Consider the following 22,424-nt stretch of genomic DNA (forward strand, 5'->3'; position numbering starts at 1 on the left):
CTAATGACCCTAATGACCCTAATGACCCTAATGACCCTAATGACCCTAATGACCCTAATGACCCTAATGACCCTAATGACCCTAATGACCCTAATAATTGGCGTCGGGCTTCTGCCTGGCTGTGCCGCCCTCGCGAGGTGTCGACCACGTTAGGTTTCTGTAACAACATGAAAATTAATAAAGATATTAAATAAGAATATAAAGTTAAAAGAATTTTAAATAATAAACAAGTTAATAAAAAACTATTATATTTAATTAAATAAAAAGATTATAATATCTTAGAAAATACTTAAGAGTTTATTAAGAATTTAAGAGATTATTACTAGCTAGTTTAATAATATTACTAGTAAAAAAATTAATATTTATTTAGAAGAAAGAATTATTTATTACCTAAGAAAAACTAGAAATATCTAATATTATAATAAGCTAAGTATTATCTTAAGTATTAACTAGATAATTAAGCTCTTAAAGATTCTTGATACTTAATAAATTTTTTTTATTAAATTATTTTATTATAAAAAAATTATAGTCAAGTATTTAGTTATTATAATCTTTTAGAAATTATTCTTGCTTTTTTAGTTAAAGAATCTTAAATATAATCTATAATATTTATTAAGAATATTCAAGCTATTATTTTTTAATCTTAATGAAATTATTAATTAAATATTTTTTATCTTACTCAAGAGACTCCTACTCTTATTTACTATATAATTATTTTATATACTTCTAATCATAATAAGTATACTTAACATAGTTTTTATTTTTTAAATTTATAATATAGTTAATATTATAAGTAGAATAAGATTTATAAGAAATATTAATAATAAGACCAGTGGCAAGAATAAAGTTATACTAGTAAAGATAGTTATATTTTTAGATATTATTATTTACTAGTATAATAATATTAGTACTAGAATAAGAAAAGAAGTAAAATTTATTAAAAATCATGACTAAGAGAAACTTATCTTTATAAGTTTTAAGAATAAAATACTAAAAGAGAAGAGAGTAATATTATAAAAATCTAATATAATTAATATTTTATAAAGATAACATAGTCAGGCAGAAGTCTAATATTAATTAATAAATTATAAAATCAGGATTCCTGTATTATAAAAGTATTATATTATATAATTATCTACTTCTATATCTACTTCCAGAGAGTAACTAAAGAAGTATATATTAAAAAGATATCTAATTAGAGTAACTCTAGAGTAATTATAAAAGAGTTATTTAAGAAATAGCTAATAAAGAATATATAAGAATACTTATTTACCTATATTTATAATTTAGTTAATTATATTTAATATATAGTTCAAGTCTGAGTATATATTTAGTCTAGTTTCTACTTATTTATACTTAATTAAGTAATCAGGTTTTTATATCTAATATATCTTACTTTTCTTCTTACTTATTAGTTATCTTCAGATTATTAAATTACTTTATTAATTAATATAATTAGCATGATTATTATATAAGGCCTCAGGTTAGTATAAACTTATTATTAATAGCTAATAGGAAGATTACAGGGTGTTCTTTATCTTAAATAATCTAAGTTACTAATACTAGTACAGCAGAAGCATCAAGGGATCCTAGGGTCTTGACAACAGCCCTTATCTCTAATCTCTTAACTTTAATATACTCTTATAGCTATCACAGTGTCTTTAAAATTCTAGAAAAATATGTATTATTCTCATGAAAGGCAGTGCTATCTAATAATACTAAATTCAATACTATACCAAGTATTGGTAGGTGTTATGTTTACCTGGAATATGCCTATTAGACTCGGAAACTCTAGTAACATGGTGATTTTGGCTGACATATTCAAGAAACGGAGGCACAATGCCTCCTGACGTGGCTAGGAAGAAAAAAAAGAAAGAAAAGAAAAGAAAGAGATAAAAGAGGAAAGAAATCATTAACAGTGATAATTTCTCCACACACTCCAAAGTTGCTGGATTGGGGACTGCAACATAGAAAGCAATGAAACCCGCATAGGGTAATTCCATGCGAGCACTCCAACAATTGCTGCACTGGAAATGATCGCGGAAATAGACCCATACAGAAGAAGCGTGCCTTGTCTTTCAACTGCCTTGATGACCTCCGAGTAGGGCTGGGTGCTGAAGCTGACCCTGACATATTGGGTTTGCCAGCCTAGGCTAGGCATATAACGATCCAGAGTTTCTTCGAGTGACTTGCGCAGCTTGTACAGTGGCAATTGCACACCCCACCGCATTTCGATGTAGTTATCCTTAGAAAGATCATTGATAGCATGAGCATCTTTCGTGCGCTGATCCGTATACGCCTGCAAGGCTGCCTGACGAGACAAAGCACGCGACTCGGGACTGGCATTCAGATCATAAACCCCGTGTTGATCTAAACACTCAAATAAGACGCGAATATCTTCCAACCCGGCATTCAAACCCTGGCCGTAAAACGGCACAACAGCATGTGCCGCATCACCGACAATGACCGCACTCGAGCCAAAGTGATAAGGGCTGCACTTGATGCTAATTAGTGGCAGGTGAGGGTTGGTTTCAAACTGCGTCTGAAGGTCCGCGGGAGTAATGAGGTCTGGACAGACGCCAGGGAAGTTCTTATCAAATGACTCCAACAAACTCTCTGGCGAGCTTTCTAAGAGAGTATAATAACTTGTGGAAGCGAACAAGGTGCAGGTAAAGGATTTGTCTGCGGACGGGAGAGCAATGAACATGAATTCCTTCCCGGGCCAAATATGCAAATGATTAGGAGAAATGCGGAATTCACCCTCTTCGGTCGGCGGAATGTGGAATTCGCACCACAGAGCATCGATATATTGCTGCTGGTAGTCAACTCGGGCGTATTTCATCATATGATATCTCGAGATTGAGTGAGCACCATCCGCACCGACCAAGTAGTCGAAGGTGATTTCGACCTCAGGGGCACGACTAGTGTTATCTGCAGGAGTACGCTGCTCGAACCATGCCTTTTTGGCACGGAAGTCGGCTCCTGTCAGCTTGTGGTTGAAAAAAAGTTTGACATTTGGCGTCTGTTCCAGCTCATCCAAGAGAGCGTTATTTAAATGGCATCTATCAGCTGCATTTATATGCTATGATTGGGTTAGAACCGGATTCGAGCAAAGTAAAATTACAGCCAAGATAAAGACCAACCCGGCCGTGTACATCGTAAGCCTGAGAGGCTTCCCAAAGCTTCTCGTCGTTCCTGCCATGGATCATCCGCCCATAGACGGGGATGGCCTCGCCGAGGATCTTCTGGATCATGTTGTCCCGACGAGTGTGCTTCATGGCGTTAATCCCACGCTCAGACAGAGCCAGGTTGATGGATTTGGTGAAGTTCAGGGGGATGGTAGATGGGTCACGGAGGTCTATGAAGTCACGAGGCATGAGAAAGGTACCAACAGAATCAGGTAGATATTCCATCTTCTAGAGTCACTAGATCCGGGTCTCATATGCTTCTGTCAACGTAGACAATATTTGGACGCTGAAAATTGGTGAAGCAGCACCGGAGACTGTAGACTTGGATTACGACTGTTGGAGTAACATTGATAGGCTTACCTCCACGCAACTCGTACACTTCCACCTCATCGCCTCGGGCGGCTGCATACAAAGCAGCCAAAGAGCCGACAGGGCCGGCGCCAACAATGACGACTTTATGATTGCTTGATGGAGCCATACTATACGGGATCGGCAGGATTATTCCAAAGTATAGACGGCAAGAGAAGGGAAGGACGGATGTTGAATGACAGTCAATGTTGGAGATCGCCCTACCTCCAGGTGATCTCGGAGGGCTGCTGGTAGACCATATGAAATGGCGTGTTGGGTTGGGTTTTCATCTTCGATTTCCCAGTCCCTGGGATAGTCACGTGAACTAGGAGCATGTATATTTGGCCTCCAGTCTTTTTGTATTTAATACACAAGAAAAATACAACAAGGATATGAATCTCGAGGCATTAGGTAGGGTTTGATGGCTGAGACCCAAAATCCGCCCCTGGGCCAGGTTCTTGGTAGGTACCTACCCATGGGCTTGGTCGGGTGTTGGCGAGGTCTCGTTGCTGAACTTTCGGATATCCCTGGAGAAGATCACCCTGGAATATCTCCAGTGCGATGGGTCGATATCATTGGTTCTACGCGCCATGAGGTATGAAGGATTGCAGACACAGTGAGCAGGCCACGTCCCTTCCTAACGCAAGGGGCTACATGAATCCTGTTTATCCATGATGATGACATGACGGACCAGTCCTCCGGAACAATGCGTTACATGTGAGGGAAGGTCTCCTTGCGTGGTCAGCTCTTCCTCCGGATCGAGAAATTGAACCAAAAGCGAGGTGAAAATGGAGGGAGAGTCTGCTCTCCACGTCTCAATGGGTCATGCTTTCCTCACCTTCAGTTACCATGTCCCCAAACGCCCCGGCCGTCGACATTGGTGCTGCTCCTTCCCTCGACACTCCCGAGGGAGATACCAAACAGCCAGCCGAGGACCATGTCGAAAAGGATTCCAATCTCGTGGACTGGGATGGGCCTGATGACCCGGAACACCCCCAGAACCTGACCCGGCTACGGAAATGGGGCATCACCTTCTCGTTAGCCTCGATGACCATGTGGATCACATTCTCCTCCAGTGTCCTCTCTGTCGCGACGCACCCGATATCGGAGGAGTACAATGTGTCAACAAAAGTCATGCCGCTGGCAACTACCCTGGTAATTTTTGGGTTCGCCCTGGGACCGCTGTGCTGGGCCCCGTTGAGTGAATTGTATGGCCGTCGCCTGCCGACATTTCTGGGATATGGGGTGTTTGCCATCTTCCAGGTCCCCGTGGCGGTGGCCCCAAACCTCCAGACCATCATGGTCTGCCGGTTTTTCGTGGGCGTCTTTGGCAGTTCAGCGCTATCAGTGGGCCCAGGTGTCATGGCCGACATCTGGGATCCGGTGGATCGTGGTATTGCCACCCCTTTCTTCTTCGCAGCCAACCTGCTCGGCCCGATCCTCGGGCCCATTATGTACGTTGTGTTGCGTTTCTCACCACGAACGAGCTATGGCTAACACGAATGATAGAGGCGGATTTATCACGGAATCCCAGCTTGGTTGGCGATGGACTGCGTGGCTGACTCTCATCACCTCAATCTTCTTCGGAGTCCTCGCCCTCCTTATCGTGCCCGAAACTTACAGTCCCGTTCTGCTCCAGCAGCGCGCCAGCCGGCTCCGCCGTGCAACGCAGAACCAGTCTCTCTACTCGTTCCTCGACCAGCATCGTCCGACCCTCGCCGAGTTTGGATATAAGTACCTTGCCCGTCCGTTCATGATGTTCCTACTCGAACCGATCCTGATCTGTTTCACCGTCTATCTGTCGCTGATCTATGGGATTCTCTATCTCTTCCTCGAAGCTTACCCCGTCGCTTTCGCCGAAGAACGACACTGGACTAATAAAGGCATTGCCGGGCTCCCGTTTCTTGGTATCCTGGTCGGCATGGTCCTAGGCATCGGCATCATCATCTACAACACCAGGACGCGATTCGCGCGACATCTCGCAGAGCAGGGACAGGTAGCCCCGGAGGAGCGTCTAGTCGAGATGATGCTCACCTCGATCACCATGCCAATCGGTCTCTTTTGGTTTGGCTGGGCAGCTCACACCCACTGGATGGTGCAGACAATTGCCGGGGTGCCCCTCGGCATCGGTCTGTTCGTCCTCTTCATGCAGGGCATGAACTACCTGATTGACGTCTATCTGACTCTTTCCAACTCGGCCATCGCGGCTAATACTCTGGCCCGTTCGTTTCTGGGCGGATCGTTCCCGCTCTTCGCCACGGCCATGTATCATAACCTCGGGGTTGATTGGGCATCGACCATACTGGGATTCATATCGGTTGCCATGGTTCCTATCCCCTTTGCATTTTATATATTCGGTGCAAGGATTCGGGCTATGTCTAGGTATACGGTCAAGGCTGGAAATGGTATAGGGCCCCCGATACCCTAATTTATGGTCAGATACTATGTCTGATTCACGAGCTATTGTTGAGTAAATGCATACGTGGAGATAGTAACAGGAGATGTGTTTTTGGGCTAGAATTTGTGATGAACCATAATAATTACCAAACACTCGAAGCGTGTATAATTTGTGGATATAGCATAAAGTGTTCCCTATCAGAATTTCTAAGCTAAACCTAGTTTTCCATCAGCTGTACTCTGTCGTGCGTCTCGAGTACCACAATGGTCCTGCCAGTTGCAGTCCGACATGTCCCAGGATTATGCGCTACGGCATTCCTTGCATAAACTTGGTAGCAACTTTCCTGCCATTCAAGTGGTTTGATGGCGTCAGCTAATATAGAGCCTGTACTGTAGTAATGTGACAACGATCTCTTACCTCAATTGCCAACCCGGCAGAGACATTGCGGCCGCGCCTTACATTCTCTGCCCATCAGTGAAAAAACCTCAGCAAAACGTATCCAGGTGATGTAACTTCGAAAGGTAAGGAGGCGTGGAGGGGTGACGGCATCTGTGAGACACGACGTCACTGAATGGGGTGCCTTGCTTATCAACTCGCCATTGCCGGCATTCAGTCCCAGAATACAAAAAAATGCGAATAGTCAAATTCCAAACCTGATACAGCGGAGCCATTCATATTTGAATTGAAAAACGGTAATCTTCGCCCCGAAGAGAACCAGAACCACAAGACTTAAAATCACGCTGTTTATAGCCGCACAGGACCGGAGAGAGGTGGGTTGCAAGTGATCATTATCAAAGTGCGGGTCTAAAACCGGCTGAAAAAGGTTAACAGGAACGACTTCTCAGGAGGCATTGAAATCGGCAGTATGACCATCCGTTCAGCCGAAGAAGATCCCCGGCGTCTCCTCGAGGAGTTCAACCTTACTGACAACGCGGCGACTCTGGGATCGTGTTTCCCCTGGCTATTCGAGCAGGCCGCACACGCCCACTTTGACCGGACGGCCGTCATCTGCGGGGATGCGCAATTGACATATGGTACGCTCAATGGTCGTGCAAATATTATAGCGCAGATTCTGGTCAACCGAAACATCGGTTCTGGCGATGTTGTCGGTGTCGCGCTGGACCGGTCGGTCGACCTCCTCGTCGTGCTGCTAGCGGTCATGAAGTCTGGTGCGGCCTATGTGCCTATTGATCCGGCCTTGCCTGCACAGCGCATTCTCCAGATGATGAATGATACGGCTCCCAAGGTGGTTCTGACGGACCACAGCGTGCTTGATACCCTGTCATTATGGAATGGGCCACAACTGAGCATAGAAGAACTGCGAGTTGAAATGAGCTTAAACCCGGCCAACACCCCAAACATCCGTCGGGACATCCAACCCGAAGATCTTGCCTATGTCATCTATACGTCCGGGTCGACAGGGAAACCCAAGGGCGTAGAAATCAGCCATGGGGCCGTGGCCAACTTCGTCTTGTCGATGCAAGTTGTCCCTGGATGCAACAAACACGATCGAATTCTGGCGGTGAGCACCATTTCCTTCGACATGACCCTTTGGGACCTATACGCCCCCTTGGCTTGTGGTGCGTGCACCGTCATAGCCCAGACCCACGAGCAGAAAGACGCGGAAGCGCTGATTGAGCTGATCCGGGAAAATGGCATTACGAGCATGCTCGCTACCCCGGCCACCTGGCAGATGTTGTTCCACGCCGGCTGGCAAGGCCAGCCGCGCCTGAAAACGATCAAAACCGGGGGGGAAAGCTTATCCCAACATCTGTCCGAGCGGTTACTCGCCGCGGCCGAAAAGGTGTACAACGGCTATGGTCCCACCGAGGCCACTGGGTGTGTTAGCCTCTGGCCGGTGCAGGCAGGGGAAGAGGTGCTCATTGGCACACCAATTGCCAACACGAAGCTCTACGTGCTAGATGCCGACCTGTCCCCCATGCCGCTTGGCTGCGCTGGAGAGCTGTATATTGGCGGGGCCGGAGTCGCTTGTGGCTACCGCAACAATCCAGAGCTGACCCGGTCACGGTTTTTGGCAAACCCCTTCCATGAGGGGCTCATGTACCGCACCGGCGATTTGGCGTGCTTAGTGACGCCAAAGAAGCTGAAGTTTCTCGGCCGCGCAGACAGCCAGGTCAAGATTCGGGGCCAGAGGCTCGAACTGGGGGAAGTCGAGGCGGCGATCACCAGCCATGGAGACGTCGCCCATGCCATCGTGATCAATCGTGAGGGACAGTTAGCCGCGTACTGCGTGCGGGACCTGCACAGGGCAGTGGAAATCGACCCGGCCAAGGTATCACTAAGCAGCATCCTGCGTCCATGGCTGGTCGAGCGTCTGCCGGCCTATATGGTACCGTCGTTCATCATGGAAGTGGATCACATTCCGCTGACGTTGAACGGTAAAGTCGACCACAAGTCCCTGCCAGCTCCCATGGCAGAGACGACGACCACGAATCAGCCGGCTACGGAACTGGAGCGCGACATCGCGGCTATCTGGTCCACGGTTCTGGGCCATGACCATATTGGGCGGGACGACAACTTTTTCCAAATCGGGGGAGACTCGGTGCGACTGGTACGTATGCAGGCGGACTTGAAGAAGCTGCTAGGCCGCTCTGTGCCGATTACTGTGCTGTTTCAGCAATACACCATCAAGTCATTGGCCGGGTATCTGATGGATATGGACCGGCCCATACCGGCAGACGAGTCCATTCATCAGCCTAACCCCAAGCCGCATCATGTCGACTCCGATGACATTGCTGTTGTATCCATGGCATGCCGACTGCCCGGCGGCATTGAGACACCCGAGGCATTCTGGGAACTTCTCGAGCGCGGTGGAGATGCTACCACAGATGTACCTCCGGAACGCTGGGATGCTGACGCCCTCTATGATCCAGATCCAGATGCGCCGGGCAAGTCTTACTGTCGCCGGGGGGGCTTTGTCCCCTCATTTGGTGCGTTTGACACAAAATTTTTCCACCTCTTGCCCAATGAGGCTCGCGCGCTTGATCCTGCCCAGTATATTATGCTGGAGACTAGCTGGGAAGCATTCGAGCGTGCTGGCTACAGGACTCAGCAGCTCCGGGGCAGCTCAACGGGAGTGTTTATCGGTGTCAACAACACTGTCGCCCATGGAAGCCCGTCCACCCATGCGCACGGGCTGGCGGACCTGCAGGGCTATACAGGCACGGGCACAGCAGGGGGGACGATGTCCGGTCGTGTTTCATATGTCCTTGGCCTTGAAGGTCCGTCGCTCACAATTGACACGGCATGCTCCTCCTCCTTGGTGGCCACCCATCTCGCCTGTACCGCGCTGCGGCAGGGCGAATGCGACATGGCTGTGACCGGTGCCGTGACTCATTTGCCCGCGCCAGGACTACATGTGGAGTTCAGCCGGTTGCGCGGCGTGGCCCCTGATGGCCGTTGTCGGGCCTTTGCGGCTGATGCGCAAGGAATCGGGATTGCTGAAGGGGCGGCCGTTGTGGTGCTTAAACGCCTGTCCGACGCCCGCCGAGATGGTGACACCATCTATGGTGTACTGCGCGGCTCTGCCGTCAACCATGGCGGACAAGGTGCTGCCGGCCTAACCGTGCCCAGTGGTGCTGCCCAGGAGCGGGTGATTCGTGCAGCGCTGGCGTCTTCAAGGCTCCTTCCAGACGATATCGACTACATCGAGGCGCATGGCACCGGCACCAGACTCGGCGACCCCATTGAAGGAATGGCGCTGACGGAGGTGTTTGGCGGGAGCCGATCTAACACATCTCAGTCGCTGTGGATCGGTTCGTCCAAGACCAATGTTGGCCACACTCAGGCCGCTGCCGGGTTGGTCGGCCTCATAAAGGTCCTGCTCGCCTTGCGGTATAACACATTGCCACCCACACTGCACATCACTCAGCCGACACCAGCTATTGATTGGCACAGGGCCAACATGGCGCCGGTGCAAACAAAACAACACTGGTTGGCGGGGGGCGAGCGCCCACGCCGCGCTGGAGTCAGTTCATTTGGAATTGGGGGCACAAACGCCCATGTGATTGTTGAAGAACCACCTCGGTGTAGTGTCAGCACAGAGTCGACACTATACGTTCCACTGCCGCATCCCGTGCCATTCCTGCTGTCAAGCCCAGTGGAGGCGGGCCTCCAACCACAAGCCGACAAGCTGCATATGTACCTCAGCCAGTCCATGTCCAAGGGTGACCCGGGCAATATCGCGTACTCACTGGCAACCACGCGCAACCACTTCCCCCAACGCATTGTGCTACTGGCCCAGGACACTACAGATTTAGTGGCTCAGCTGGTGGATTTACCCAGGAAGGCTATTGTAAGCCCAAGGGGCTCAAGTCCAGAACCGCGTCTCGCCATGCTTTTTGCCGGCCAGGGAAGCCAGCAACTGGGGAGGGGGAAGACCCTCGCGAAACACTACCGGGTATTCCGGGAGACGCTTGAGGAGATTGCTACTCAATTTTATGGGATTTTGCAGGAACCACTTTTGGATGTCATGCATGCGGCGGCAGACAGTGCATTGGCTGCGCTGCTGCAGCGCAGTGACTACGCCCAACCGGCGCTCTTCGCCCTCGAAGTCGCTCTCTGGCGGCTGTGGCAGAGCTGGGGAGTACAGCCCGACATGGTCCTGGGTCATAGCATCGGCGAGCTGACGGCGGCGCATATTGCGGGAGTCATGGACCTCCCCGACGCCTGCCGGCTTGTGGCGGCGCGTGGTCGCTTGATGGAGACCCTCCCTTGCCACGGAGGAATGGCCTCTTTAGAAGCCAGCGCCAGCGAAGTATCTCTGGCAATCACAACGCTCGACCTTGGCGGCCAAGTGGGTATTGCGGCATATAATACGCCCAGCCAGACTGTTATCTCCGGGGACCGGGATGCTCTGGACATCCTCATAGCTTATTTTTCGGGTCAGGACCGGCAATCTAAGACGTTGCCTGTGTCTCGCGCATTTCATTCCCACCACATCGACGGGATGCTGACGGCTTACCAGGCGGTGGTGCAGAGCGTGCAGTTGAACGCACCCTCGCTGCCAATAGTGAGCACCCTCACGGGCCGGCGAGTAGAACCCTGTGAGCTCCAGCAGCCGACCTACTGGGTCCGGCAGGCACGTGAGGCGGTCCGCTACAGCGACGGGATTCAAGCGTTGGCAGACCATGGCATGAATGTGTTCCTCGAGCTGGGGCCTCAGTCAGTACTATGTGGCATGGGTGCAGCCGTGCTCGATGGCTCAGAGAACAGGACGACATGGCTACCATCTCTCGCACCAAACAAGGATGAGGTGGTCGCCATCCAGGAAATCTTGGCACGGCTCCATGTTCAGCATGTCCCAGTTAACTGGCAAGGTTACTTTCAGCCCTTTGGCTGCCGTCGTCTGGAGCTGCCAACCTACGCGTTTCAGCGGGAGCGTGTCCACTCAGGCACCAAGGAGAGAGACCATGGGAAACGTGAAGCGCGTCCTCAGGCAAGTGCCTTCTATGACAAGGTATTCCAGATTGACTGGCGGCCATTTGCTATTCAGCATGTTCAGCCCCGTGGAATTTGGGGCCTGCAATGCTCTTCTGGCTACGTGAAGTGGGCGGAAGCAGTCAGAGCAGCCCTTTTTCAGGGCGGCATACAATGCATTTTGTTACCTAGTCTCAGTCTCCAGGGAACGAAGACGCTGGATGGCGTATTGTGCTTGTGGGATTCCCATGGGGATGTGATTTCACAGGTGCACGAGTTCGCTGCACAAGGGCTGACGCAGCTCAAAGAGGCCGCCAACACACGACCCTCCTTGCCACTGGTCTGGCTTACTTCACAGGCGGTAGGCACAGCCCGCGACGACCAGCCCCTGGCCCTGGGAGCTGGGCTGTTGTGGGGCCTAATGCGCACGGCCCGAAATGAGCATCCTGAGCGATCTCTGCGCCTGATTGATCTAGGTCGGGACGACCAGAACAGAGTCGACGCCAGTGGACTTGCGCCATTGCTCATGCTCCACACTGAGCCAGAATGTGCGCTTCGCCAGGGGATGGTGCTGGTGCCCCGGATGCAGCGCATGGAGCTCGAATTCGGGGATGCGACCCAGACTCTCCTCCGGTCCGACGGCGCCGTCCTCATTACCGGTGGCCTGAGTGGGCTAGGCGCGCGCATCGCCGAATGGCTAGCAAGCACGCACGGCATTCGCGATCTGGTGCTGACCTCGCGCCGTGGGATGGACACGCCGGGGGCAGCCACATTGGTAAGGAGGCTGGCGCATCTAGGCACGAAGACGACTGTGGTTTCTGGCGACACCACCGATCCTAGCCATCTCAACTCCCTCCTAAGCATGTTCTCCCACGCGCGGCCGCTGCGTGGTGTAGTTCATGCTGCGGGTGTGCGAGATACAAGCATGCTGGGGACCTCAACGCCACAACGGTGTGTCGGAGCTTTGGCGCCCAAGGTAATTGGCGCGTGGTATCTACATCAGTTCACTCGGACGCGAAACGACTTAGACCTCTTTGTCGTGGTGTCCTCCTTCTGGGGCGTGATGGGCACATCGGGTCATGCTACAGATGCTGCGGCGAACGCGGTTCTTGATTCTCTCGTTTATACGCGCCAATCACAGGGGCTGCCCGCGGTCTGCGTGGCCTACGGACCTTTACCAGACATTAACATACCACCGGGACTTCTCCCCACAATACGTGATCAGCTCCAGCAAATGGGTATCAAGACGCTCACGCCAGATGATACAATCAGCCTGTTCGAGCTGGCTGCCCGTCGAAGCCACGGGGTCACCGTAGCAGCAGCACTCGACTTGCATCAGTTGCAGAGCTACAGCAGCCAGCGAGGGGGTATACCAGCTTTACTTCGCTTACTCCTAGACCGGGATACACCACAGAAGCACCAGGGCCCCGCTCTGTACGATGTGCTTCGCAGAACGGCCCCAGACCAACGCAGAGAGATTTTGCTGCGCACAATTCAAGAAGCCGTGGCCACAACACTGGGCTTTTCTCAGCCTGACGAAGTTGATATCCACCGGTCCTTGCCAGACATGGGGATTGACTCACTGGGGGCCCTGTTGGTCCGGAATCAACTAGCGGGGCTCCTTGGTCAGGCACTGCCAGCCAACATTGTCTTCATTCACCCGAGTCTGGACGAGCTTAGCCGGTATCTGCTGCCCCAGTTGGTAGACAGCAACAGGGACGCATCCAGCGTGGCCGAGCCGGACATGGCGAGTGCCTCGACAGCAGCAGACGTCTCTGGCCTCAACTTGATGGCGATCCGCAAAGGCTGTGTGGACTCAAGCTTCACATTTGACAATGCGCTGCCAAAGCCCACACCTCAGTCAGTGTTTGTGACGGGTGCGACGGAGTTTGTCGGCGCGTTCCTCGTCCACGAACTGCTCGATCAGGGAAAGGTCACCTATTGTCTTGTACATGCCCACAGCATTGACCATGCGCGGCAGCAGATCGTGAGCTGGCTGCAAGACTATAATCTGTGGAAGATCGGCTACGCAGAGCTCCTCCGGCCCCTTGTTGGCGACGTGTGCCAGGTTCGGCTGGGTTTGGATGAAAGCGTGTTCGACGATTTAGCGCACCGTGTCGACACCATCTACCATGCAAGCTGCTTGGTGGACTGGATGCGTCCGCTGGACGACTATATTGGTCCCAATGTCACCAGCACTCACGAGGTGCTGCGGCTGGCGTCCACGAGCCATGCTAAGACCATTCACTACCTCTCTACCAGTGCCACTCTGCCCTACCATCTGGGATACGACATCCCAGAGGACGCTCTCACGTACGGCTATGCCATGTCTAAGTTGATGGCGGAGCGAATGGTCATCGCCGCACGCTGCCGCGGCGCCCAAGCATTCATCTACCGTCTACCCTTTATCACCGCATCCGCCACGAGCGGCCACTTCCAGCTCAACAACAGAGACTTCCTGCACAACCTCATCAGTGGGAGTTTAGAAATGGGCTGTTTCCCATCCTTGGATGCCGACTTATCCCTCGTCTTTCCCGTCGACTATGTGTGCCGGACTATCATCACACTTGCCCATACAACACCGGGATCCACTCATATCCGCTACGACTACGACTTCAAGAATCCACAGGCCCAGAGTTTCGACCACTACTTCAATCTCCTCGCGACCGTCGGCAAGGATCTGGAGTCCCTTGCTTTTTCTACCTGGCGACAACGGGCCCTCGCTTATGCGGCCGCGAAACCAGCTAGCTCACTAACTTCGATCGCAGACATCCTCAAAAACAGCACGGAGGAGGCGGTGGTAAAAATGTTCCAATGCCCACCGATTGTCACACCATTTCTTGGTGGCGAGGAGTTTCCCGTCCCATCGGTCAACGATCAGTCAGTACGAAAGTACCTACACCGGATGGATCTGACCCTCTGAGGAGGAGCCATATCTGAGTGCTTCGAAATAATCTCGACGCTCCATGGAGTGTGGTTGTTTTACAGTCCCCTGGGATGATAAAAATCGACTGATGGGGTTTACCTTCGGCCGATGGAAGTGACTGGGATAAATAAGAGTGAGGATGCGGTGGGGAACAACCAGACAAAATGTTTTGTTTGGTTGTGACCAGCATTTGACACTCGTTATGTCTTCTGCCAGCCCTGGTATATGGGCAAACCAGGTCAGCTATGTATATGGACAAGAATGGCTTGGAAACGAATCTGCGAGGATACTGCATTTAGGTTGGCTGAGAGAACAGAATCAAAGCGTCGGTAGTGAAAGGCAAATCAACTACTTGTCACTCTCACTAAACTTAGCATCCACATTCTCAAGGATACATAGGAACCTGATGTGAACGTATTGAACCACGAATATGTACACAACTACAGGGATTATCATAATCTGAGCTTATCAATGTTGTTATGGGGAGAGGGCTAGGTCAAGCCATAGACTCATTTTTTAAAAAATGACTTGACCGAAAAAATTTATGTTGTCACATTCCATATACAACCCAGAAATTCAACCACGAAGCCGCCCGTCTCTACGTGTCTCCTCCTCCTTTGCATCCTCTTTCAACCACGCAGCCGCCTCAAAACAAGCGAGCCCGAGACCCCTGACGGGGACTTATATACCTCTTCTCTCTATACCACCAGGGGACTGGTAAAACCCCTGAAAACCCCCTAATTACCTCTCACTACCTAGCTACCTACCTAGGGGTCCCACAAAGGATTACTTCTTACTAAATAGGCTTAGATCTGCAAAAAATACCTGTCCCGGGTACTTGACCTAGAATATGTATACTTATAGACTTGTTTCATGTTATTAAGAATACTAAGTAACTATCAGTGTCATATATCTAGAGTCAGACTTATTAGATATTTTTATAGATCTAAGTCATGAATTCTCTAGTTTATAAATACTCTTCCAGAGATATTAAAACTATAAATATATTAAATCTATCTTTATCTTATTAAAATAATAAACATCCTTTATATTAAGTACTAGGACTAGCTTGTTCTAGGAAATATATATAATACTAAAAATTTAGACATGTCTAGCAAGCTGTATCTCTATATCTACTATTAATTCTAGACCTATAAAGCTAAGATAGGCTAAGAACCATAGTTTTAGAGTTATGTGGGGAGGCTAAGATGTCCTGCTAGTATTACTCCTCTCTCACGCTTATATCACGTACCCAAGATAATATAATCCCATGACCATATTACTGATGCGAGCTGACTAGCTCTATTCGGGCCTTTCGGCCGTCAGTGACTGGAAGGATCCCGGAAACAGAGATAAAATCAAGTATAAGGCCTTTCTCTCTCTCTCTCTCTCGTTACAACCCAGAGTCCTGGAGAGAGGGATCTGACACCCAATCACGGTGAGCGCGCAAGATTTCGCTGGACACCAACAAATATACGACACTGGAAAGTATTTAGGGCGTGGGAACCATGCTAAGTGATACAGCTATGCTAGGAGTACATGTCAGCTGATGACAATAAACTTGTTTTATGCCTCCAGAACCTTCAGATGATGGTTGTAGAATGACTTATCTATTTGGAATGTTGTCACTTCACAGAATGAGGTAAGGGATTTCACACAATTCCATTGTAAACCTGATCCTAATTTGCCAAGAAGTGCTAGTGTAACCAGTCAACCAGGTAGGGATATTTAGAGGATATATGGGGTTCAGATTTGCCCTGTAATTCCGCGTGTTGATATGACGAAACCGCCAAGCCCTCAATACATTGGAATACTTAGGGCTCAGTGAGCATAGACAGATCATTCTCGGTCAGAAATGAGGGATATACCTTGTACCCCTGGACAGGCGGAACAGGCGGAGGGATAAGTCATACATGACAGGGAGGATTCCGTGCATTCAAAACAAAGAATTGTAGATATAAGAGGTTCAGTCACCCAGAGATTTACCACACAGCATAGTTTCCGTCCACCCTGAAAAAAGATGGCTGATAGATCTGATATTATCATTGAGAACTATCAAGTATCTCCAAGAATAGGATTCCTCCCCGACAAACCACCACTAGCCCGTCTGCCACATCCATACTATGCCGGGTGGGAGGAGACAATTTCCCGAGTGGCTCCAAGTCGTGGAGATGGTCGAGCCCGGGAGTATATTGATGAGATGCCGCTGTTATCTACCGGCAAGCTCCGTGTCCTCCCTGAGTGGCATCGAGCATATACCCTGCTGTCCATTCTCTCTCAGGTATACATCTGGGACGGCGATGAACCCAGCAACGTGCGTGTCTCGCTCTGGAACTTCCCGCAACCTATATACGCCCCTAACACTACATACAGAGAATCCCTGCGTCGATTGCATCCCCCTTGCTGGCAGTCTCGGAGCATCTTGGCCTTAACCCGTGTGCCTCGTTTGCTAGTTTCTGCCTCTGGAACATCAGACCAGTTGGGCGGCACGGTTTGAACTATGCAGCTGCGTACGAGCCGGAAAATCTTGGACAGATCACCAGCTTCACAGGAACAACAGACGAAGAGTGGTTCTTTAGCATCTCCGCCGCCATCGAGGCCAGGGGTGGATGCTTGATACCCGGGATGTTTGACACCATCGAGGCTGCCCGTGAAGGCAACAGTCAACGTGTCCAAGAATTCCTCGGCACCCTAGCTAGTTGTGTCCGCCATATGTGCAAGGATCTGAAGAGAATGTATGAGGGATGCGCCCCATCAGTCTTCTATCATGACGTGCGGCCATTCTTGAACGGAGGCAAGGGGGTCAACAAGGACACACAGACACCAGGCGGGGTTTTCTACGAGAACGAGAGTGGCGGTGGGCAGTGGCACCAGTATCAGGGAGGCAGCAATGCGCAAAGCTCGCTCATCCAGCTGCTCGATATCTTCCTAGGGGTGGATCACTCGATTACCGCGGCCAATAAACCCCACGAGGGTTATCATCGCGTACGCATTGCACCTGTACAGTCACCACCTTTTGACTAGATTGTTAACCCTTGATATTGCATAGGAGATGCAATCGTATATGCCCGGTAAACATCGGCAATTTCTGCAACTCATGTCGCGACTCTCAAACGTGCGAGAGTTTGTTCTGTGCCACCCGGTGACAGCAGAAATTAGGATAGAATACAGCCGGGCCACTGCTGAGCTTGTTGCTCTACGGCAGACCCATATGATCATGGCTTCGCGGTACATTGTTATGCAAGGAAGGAAGGGTTCAATGTGTCGTGATAGTTCGAAGGGTACTGGAGGAACAGAGTTTATGCCGTTCTTGAAAGACGCAAGAGACTGTACTCTGGCGACTTGTTGTCCCAGGCCATAGTGTTATCCGTGGTAGCGGATTAGGTACAATGTATCAACTCTACTAGATGAGCTTTACCATCATATATTATCTTCAAGAAGGTCCATACTGGGAGCTAGTATGAAGATAAGATCTTACCACCTAACTAAAGGATGAAAGTTAACCAGCATGGATGGTTGGGTACTTTGGTGCTATGGCTGTCGTAGCACCTTGAAGTTGTGAAAGATGAAAAAGAGAAAACGTTTTCAGTCAAGTGTCGTGATTTATAATATGTGGGGGATCAATGATATTCTGCCAGCTGTCACCGCCATCGTCGCCTCCGGGTTGTTTGCTATAGTCGAGCCCTTTGTTAGGCGGCAGCCTAAGGCAGCCTGCTTGCTAGAGTGTCATTCGGTGTGGATTGGTGCGGATTCTCCCTGGGTAGAACCCAACTCATTGCGGATTCGGATTCTAATCCCAGTAACCAAACCAAACCATGGTTTGGTGTGGTTTTTGACTCATGATCCTAAAAAATACAGATTTTTACCTTAGATAGACCTAATTAGAGCTAAAATATGACCTAAGATAGACGAGTCTACCTGATATTAGTGCTTAGTAAGTTGATTTATAAGTAAAAATTATGAAAATACCAACTTTAGAATACCTGTGGCAAATATATATATATATATTCATGTTAGTATTCAAACTACTATACATGTTTTGTATGAAGTCATGTAATTTATGTATATCTCTATATATTATTCGGTACGGATTCGGTGCGGATTTTTTGGTTTGGTGATGACACTCTACCTGTGATTCAGCCATGTATATATATATTCCTTACAAAATTCCTACCCGCCTCCACTACTTCTCCCAACAACACCCGCCCCATACACAACCACGCGGATAATTGGTGTCATAATGCATGTCCTTCTTGCGGAGGACAAGTCAGCATCCTGTTACTCTATACTATGCTGCTTCAACTAATCTGATATGTCTCAAATAGCAATGTCAACCAACGTGTCCTCACCAAGTTTTTTAATAAATTCGGCTGCTCGTTTGCGATCGTCAACAATGGTCGTGAGGCCCTGGATTACCTCGCCAGTCCGGCTTGCCCACCTCCAGACATCATTTTGATGGATGTAAATTCCCTAATTTGACATAATTAGAGTGCCCATTTCAAAGACAAAACCAAAGAAAGAAATAACTGACACATCCTCTAGATCGCCATGCCCGTCATGGGCGGTTTCAAAGCCACAGAGACCATCCGAACACAGCTACCATTTATTAATAACCCTAAGCTCCAAATGACTCCCATAATTGCCCTCACCGCTCACATTATACGAGGTGACGGGGAAAGACTATTCCAGAAAGGATTCACTGATGTCTTGTCCAAGCCCGTTAGATGGACACACCTCACCCAAATTCTGTTACAGTATCTTCGGTATCAGCCTACTCCTGTGGGTCCTGGCTCCCCGATGCTCAAGATGATGCCTGTTTGGGGTCCTTTTCCATTCAGAAAATTCCAGGGGCCTAGGTCTCTTCTTTGAATTTCAATGCTGCATGTCTTTTAGTGATCCGGGATTAACATTCTGTAAGATTGATTGGTCATGAGACATTTCGTGTATGAGCGGACAGTGTTATTGATGGTCACACCTGTACTTGTTATATTTGTCTTGAATATTGCCTTGTAAGAGGATCTTACATACAGCGGAGCATATGATACTATTTGGCCGTGGTTAGGTGCATTCGCGCGCGAGAAATCCTTGGACATGGGGAAGGCTTCTGTCCCAGCTTTGGGTACTGGGGGCTGAATGTAGAGTGTCTTAGTTTTTTCCGCTATAAAAGATGCAGCAAATCATAATAACAAGTCTAGTAAGATGCAGAGATTTGTCCAAACAGGTGCGAGCAAGTCGGAAGCCATTCGGCCAATCGTGGATCTCATCCCCGGGGGCCGCTACACATCTGTGATGTGTGGGGGTGTCTGTTTCATACAAGGGATACGTACTCCCATGTTTGTTTTGGATGTCGGCTTGCTAAATACCCCCCAAATCAATCACGCCATGAGGTAGTCTCGGTTGTTGGAGTGGTGCCGGAAAAGGTCACTATTGCAATGTGCAGAGCTATGCAGCTCAGAGCCTAGTCTCCAGGGAATAACCTCTTAAATCTACTCAAACATCTCAAGTGCCATAGAAGCGATCATATTACAAATGGAGCTTGAGTGACAAAAGAGTCTTCAGGGAATCAAGTTCATGCTTGTCTAGTTGTTTCAAAACTTCGTGACAAACAATAAAAAATTCACTGACTCCCAGCGAGATGTGATTCTTCTAAACTCAATTAACTGTTTATAAATGATTTAGAGACCTCTTAATGCAGAATTAATACATAGCCTCTTGTTACCGCGCGGACAACCTATCAGTTAATTCCTACAAAACTCGGGGGTTCTGTCTGGAGACAAAGCACGTGATAAAGAGATTTGTCAATCTTCTTGAATAAAGCAGCAGTATTGTTTAAACTACTACCCACTAGTAAATCTCGAATATTAGAAGTCACTTGATATGTCAATGATAATATGAAGGTTTTCATGCCTGTCACACCTGCTCCCACGCTCGCGGGTTCTCTAAATAAACTGATAAATGTCAGCTTCAGCTCTCACATCAGACAGGGCACACACATGCTCATATTATTAGTTACATAAGGATGGTAAGTCATCCACAGATTTTTTCCTTCTTATGTGAATAGTGGATTTTGATTGATTTGCTGGGACAGAAGACATCGCAACACTTATTCTTCCTGATAGGACTTACCTGGTGGCCATGTCTGGGGATTTTCATCAGGCGCCCTGATCTGTTGCTGGGGCGTCTCTGTCTGTCATTAATAGCGAAATTTCTTGCTATCATGATAGAAAAAGATTATACACATGTCCTAGTTAGAAAATGAGAGCAAAGGGTCAAGACTACGATGGTTTAAACTCTGAACTTTCTTGAAATAATTAAGAGTGTAAGCAATCCATAATCAAGTTTTGAAGTCACAAAAAAGTAATCATACAGAAACAACCAGCAAGTAAACTAGGTATATGAATACTCTCTCAACTCCAGGCTTTGCTTTGTTCTGGGGCTGGCAGTACTTGCACATCAACTCCGTTATCATGTGATAAAAATAATTGCCAACAGGCTCTTCCGCAATTGACTGCAGCCTTTGTACGACACGAATGCAAATTGGGTGTCGTCGTTCTGCCTTGTAAACCTCCTGTTTTTGCGTGCATTTGATTGGTCACATGATGTGGGCCCAACAATAACCTGGGCCGTCCTGGATTCGGACGGAAGCCTGATGTTGCTCAGAGGCAACTTCAGCCAGGTCGCAGTCAGGCGGTTCCATGCATCAAGCGCTGGCCTCCAAACTTGCAAATCTCGTTCATCAAGTTTATCAAAAACCATGATCGCTCCATTAACCCCGGCATAATTCTTTGCAAATTTAAATTGGTCCGTGGTACACATACCCGGGCCAAATTCATTATCGTAATTAGTCGAGCAGACCACTGGCACAAAAAAACTCAGGCACCGTTCCAGGTTGGACAGAGATAAGCCCATGAACATGAGCCCGTTCTTCTCAAGAAGCCCGTCGACGAAAAGCCTCTTCGCGTTCAATACAAACCTTTCCGGGTCTTTGTGATGCTTGCATTTAACACATCTTACTGCCTCGTTAATTCCCAACGGCCGGCAGTTGGGAAATAAATCAATAAGCCGCTGGGTCGCCACGGATGTAGTTACCTGGCGGGGAATTGCAACTGCTGCCACGGTTCTTACTTGCAGATTTATAGGTATTTTCATGGGGACCTTCCCCTCTTCCTCGTACCGGCGCAGGAGGAATGCAGCGGGGTCGCATCCGTATGGGATCAGCACAATCTCATCTTCCAGGACATATGCCGGGTCGTCAAAAAGCCGGACGATATCCGGCCGCCCGCATAAATGGAATATCGTGCGGGCAGGCCCGACCATTTGTGCATGCAACCCTAGGTGTCGTTAGGCTTCAGGAAATAGTGCGTCGGTCTGCTATGTTACCGCAACTTACTATCAGGCCCACCTTCTGGGAAATATTCCAATATTTCCTCTGGGATTTCCCCCGGGTATCCCTGCCCCTGATACCAAACCGGCTCGAAATTGTCACGATCAAAGTCGGTATTATCATAATAAACCTCTTCCTCTTCCGAACTGCTGGGGGAAGAAGCCTCCATTTGCACAACTTGCTCGGTAAACCTCCGAGGCTGGGGGGACACCGAAACAGGTGCTACACGGTCCAAGAGCGTTGTAATTTCGGATGCGTTTGGACTACTGTACGTGGTAGGGGTGCTAGGGATCGCACGTCCGCGCCGACGGGGAAGGTCTGCAACTGGCGACGGCTCGCGTCCGGAAATCCGGCGAGAGCGGCGAGGATTGGTCATAGTGACTTGATTTGACGTAATTATTATGGGACGGTCAGAAATGACAAAAAGAAAAACTTTGTTGGCAGTGAAGTTGTGAATTTTTTGATGCAGTTTTGTCTAATCCATCCAAGTGGCCCGGTTCGACTAGCTTATAGACTCTAGGGGCTCCTTGTTAACCACTGTAAAAGAGTTCAGAGACCTCATCGTGCCATTAAATTTGCAGTGACGATGAGCCGAGGGTTGAAATGGCAGGAACGTATTGGACACCCGCGGGGGATGCCTGGTTACTAGGTCACATCCAGGCCATCTAAAAGGGCCAAAAATACGGGACCACTAATTAATCAGGATGTTATGGCATCTTCGCTTTAGGTAGGGTCCGGGGC

The 22,424-nt window shown here is 48.9% G+C and overlaps 6 protein-coding genes across 6 annotated transcripts; 4 read left to right on the plus strand and 2 right to left on the minus strand.

Moving 5' to 3' along the window:
• Positions 1 to 1,912: 1,912 nt before the first annotated feature.
• On the minus strand, positions 1,913 to 3,666 carry BDW47DRAFT_120076 (FAD-dependent oxidoreductase; the record flags this gene model as incomplete). Its single annotated transcript, XM_024815439.1, has 3 exons — positions 1,913 to 3,082; positions 3,144 to 3,358; positions 3,549 to 3,666. The coding sequence occupies 3 exons, from the start codon at positions 3,664 to 3,666 to the stop codon at positions 1,913 to 1,915; spliced, it is 1,503 nt and encodes a 500-aa protein (XP_024668730.1).
• A 719-nt stretch (positions 3,667 to 4,385) lies between these two features.
• Positions 4,386 to 5,964, plus strand: BDW47DRAFT_120077 (MFS transporter; the record flags this gene model as incomplete). Its single annotated transcript, XM_024815440.1, has 2 exons — positions 4,386 to 4,990; positions 5,046 to 5,964. 2 exons carry the CDS (start codon positions 4,386 to 4,388, stop codon positions 5,962 to 5,964), a joined length of 1,524 nt encoding a protein of 507 aa, XP_024668731.1.
• Positions 5,965 to 6,514: 550 nt separating this feature from the next.
• BDW47DRAFT_71441 (polyketide synthase) lies at positions 6,515 to 14,417 on the plus strand. The gene is made up of 2 exons (XM_024819675.1): positions 6,515 to 6,704; positions 6,758 to 14,417. Exon 2 carries the CDS (start codon positions 6,800 to 6,802, stop codon positions 14,294 to 14,296), a length of 7,497 nt encoding a protein of 2,498 aa, XP_024668732.1. The 5' UTR covers positions 6,515 to 6,704; positions 6,758 to 6,799; the 3' UTR covers positions 14,297 to 14,417.
• A 1,902-nt stretch (positions 14,418 to 16,319) lies between these two features.
• Positions 16,320 to 17,660, plus strand: BDW47DRAFT_134043 (indoleamine 2,3-dioxygenase; the record flags this gene model as incomplete). Its single annotated transcript, XM_024818000.1, has 3 exons — positions 16,320 to 16,613; positions 16,673 to 17,284; positions 17,349 to 17,660. The coding sequence occupies 3 exons, from the start codon at positions 16,320 to 16,322 to the stop codon at positions 17,658 to 17,660; spliced, it is 1,218 nt and encodes a 405-aa protein (XP_024668733.1).
• Positions 17,661 to 18,522: 862 nt separating this feature from the next.
• Positions 18,523 to 19,213, plus strand: BDW47DRAFT_111536 (response regulator). Its single transcript, XM_024813974.1, has 3 exons — positions 18,523 to 18,565; positions 18,625 to 18,760; positions 18,842 to 19,213. The coding sequence occupies exons 1-3, from the start codon at positions 18,540 to 18,542 to the stop codon at positions 19,166 to 19,168; spliced, it is 489 nt and encodes a 162-aa protein (XP_024668734.1). The 5' UTR covers positions 18,523 to 18,539; the 3' UTR covers positions 19,169 to 19,213.
• Positions 19,214 to 21,353: 2,140 nt separating this feature from the next.
• On the minus strand, positions 21,354 to 22,059 carry BDW47DRAFT_128748 (uncharacterized protein; the record flags this gene model as incomplete). Its single annotated transcript, XM_024816901.1, has 3 exons — positions 21,354 to 21,423; positions 21,474 to 21,630; positions 21,690 to 22,059. The coding sequence occupies 3 exons, from the start codon at positions 22,057 to 22,059 to the stop codon at positions 21,354 to 21,356; spliced, it is 597 nt and encodes a 198-aa protein (XP_024668735.1).
• Between the last annotated feature and the right edge of the window lie 365 nt (positions 22,060 to 22,424).

Source organism: Aspergillus candidus (genome assembly GCF_002847045.1).
Source record: "Aspergillus candidus strain CBS 102.13 unplaced genomic scaffold BDW47scaffold_57, whole genome shotgun sequence".
Taxonomy (NCBI): Eukaryota; Fungi; Ascomycota; class Eurotiomycetes; order Eurotiales; family Aspergillaceae; genus Aspergillus; species Aspergillus candidus.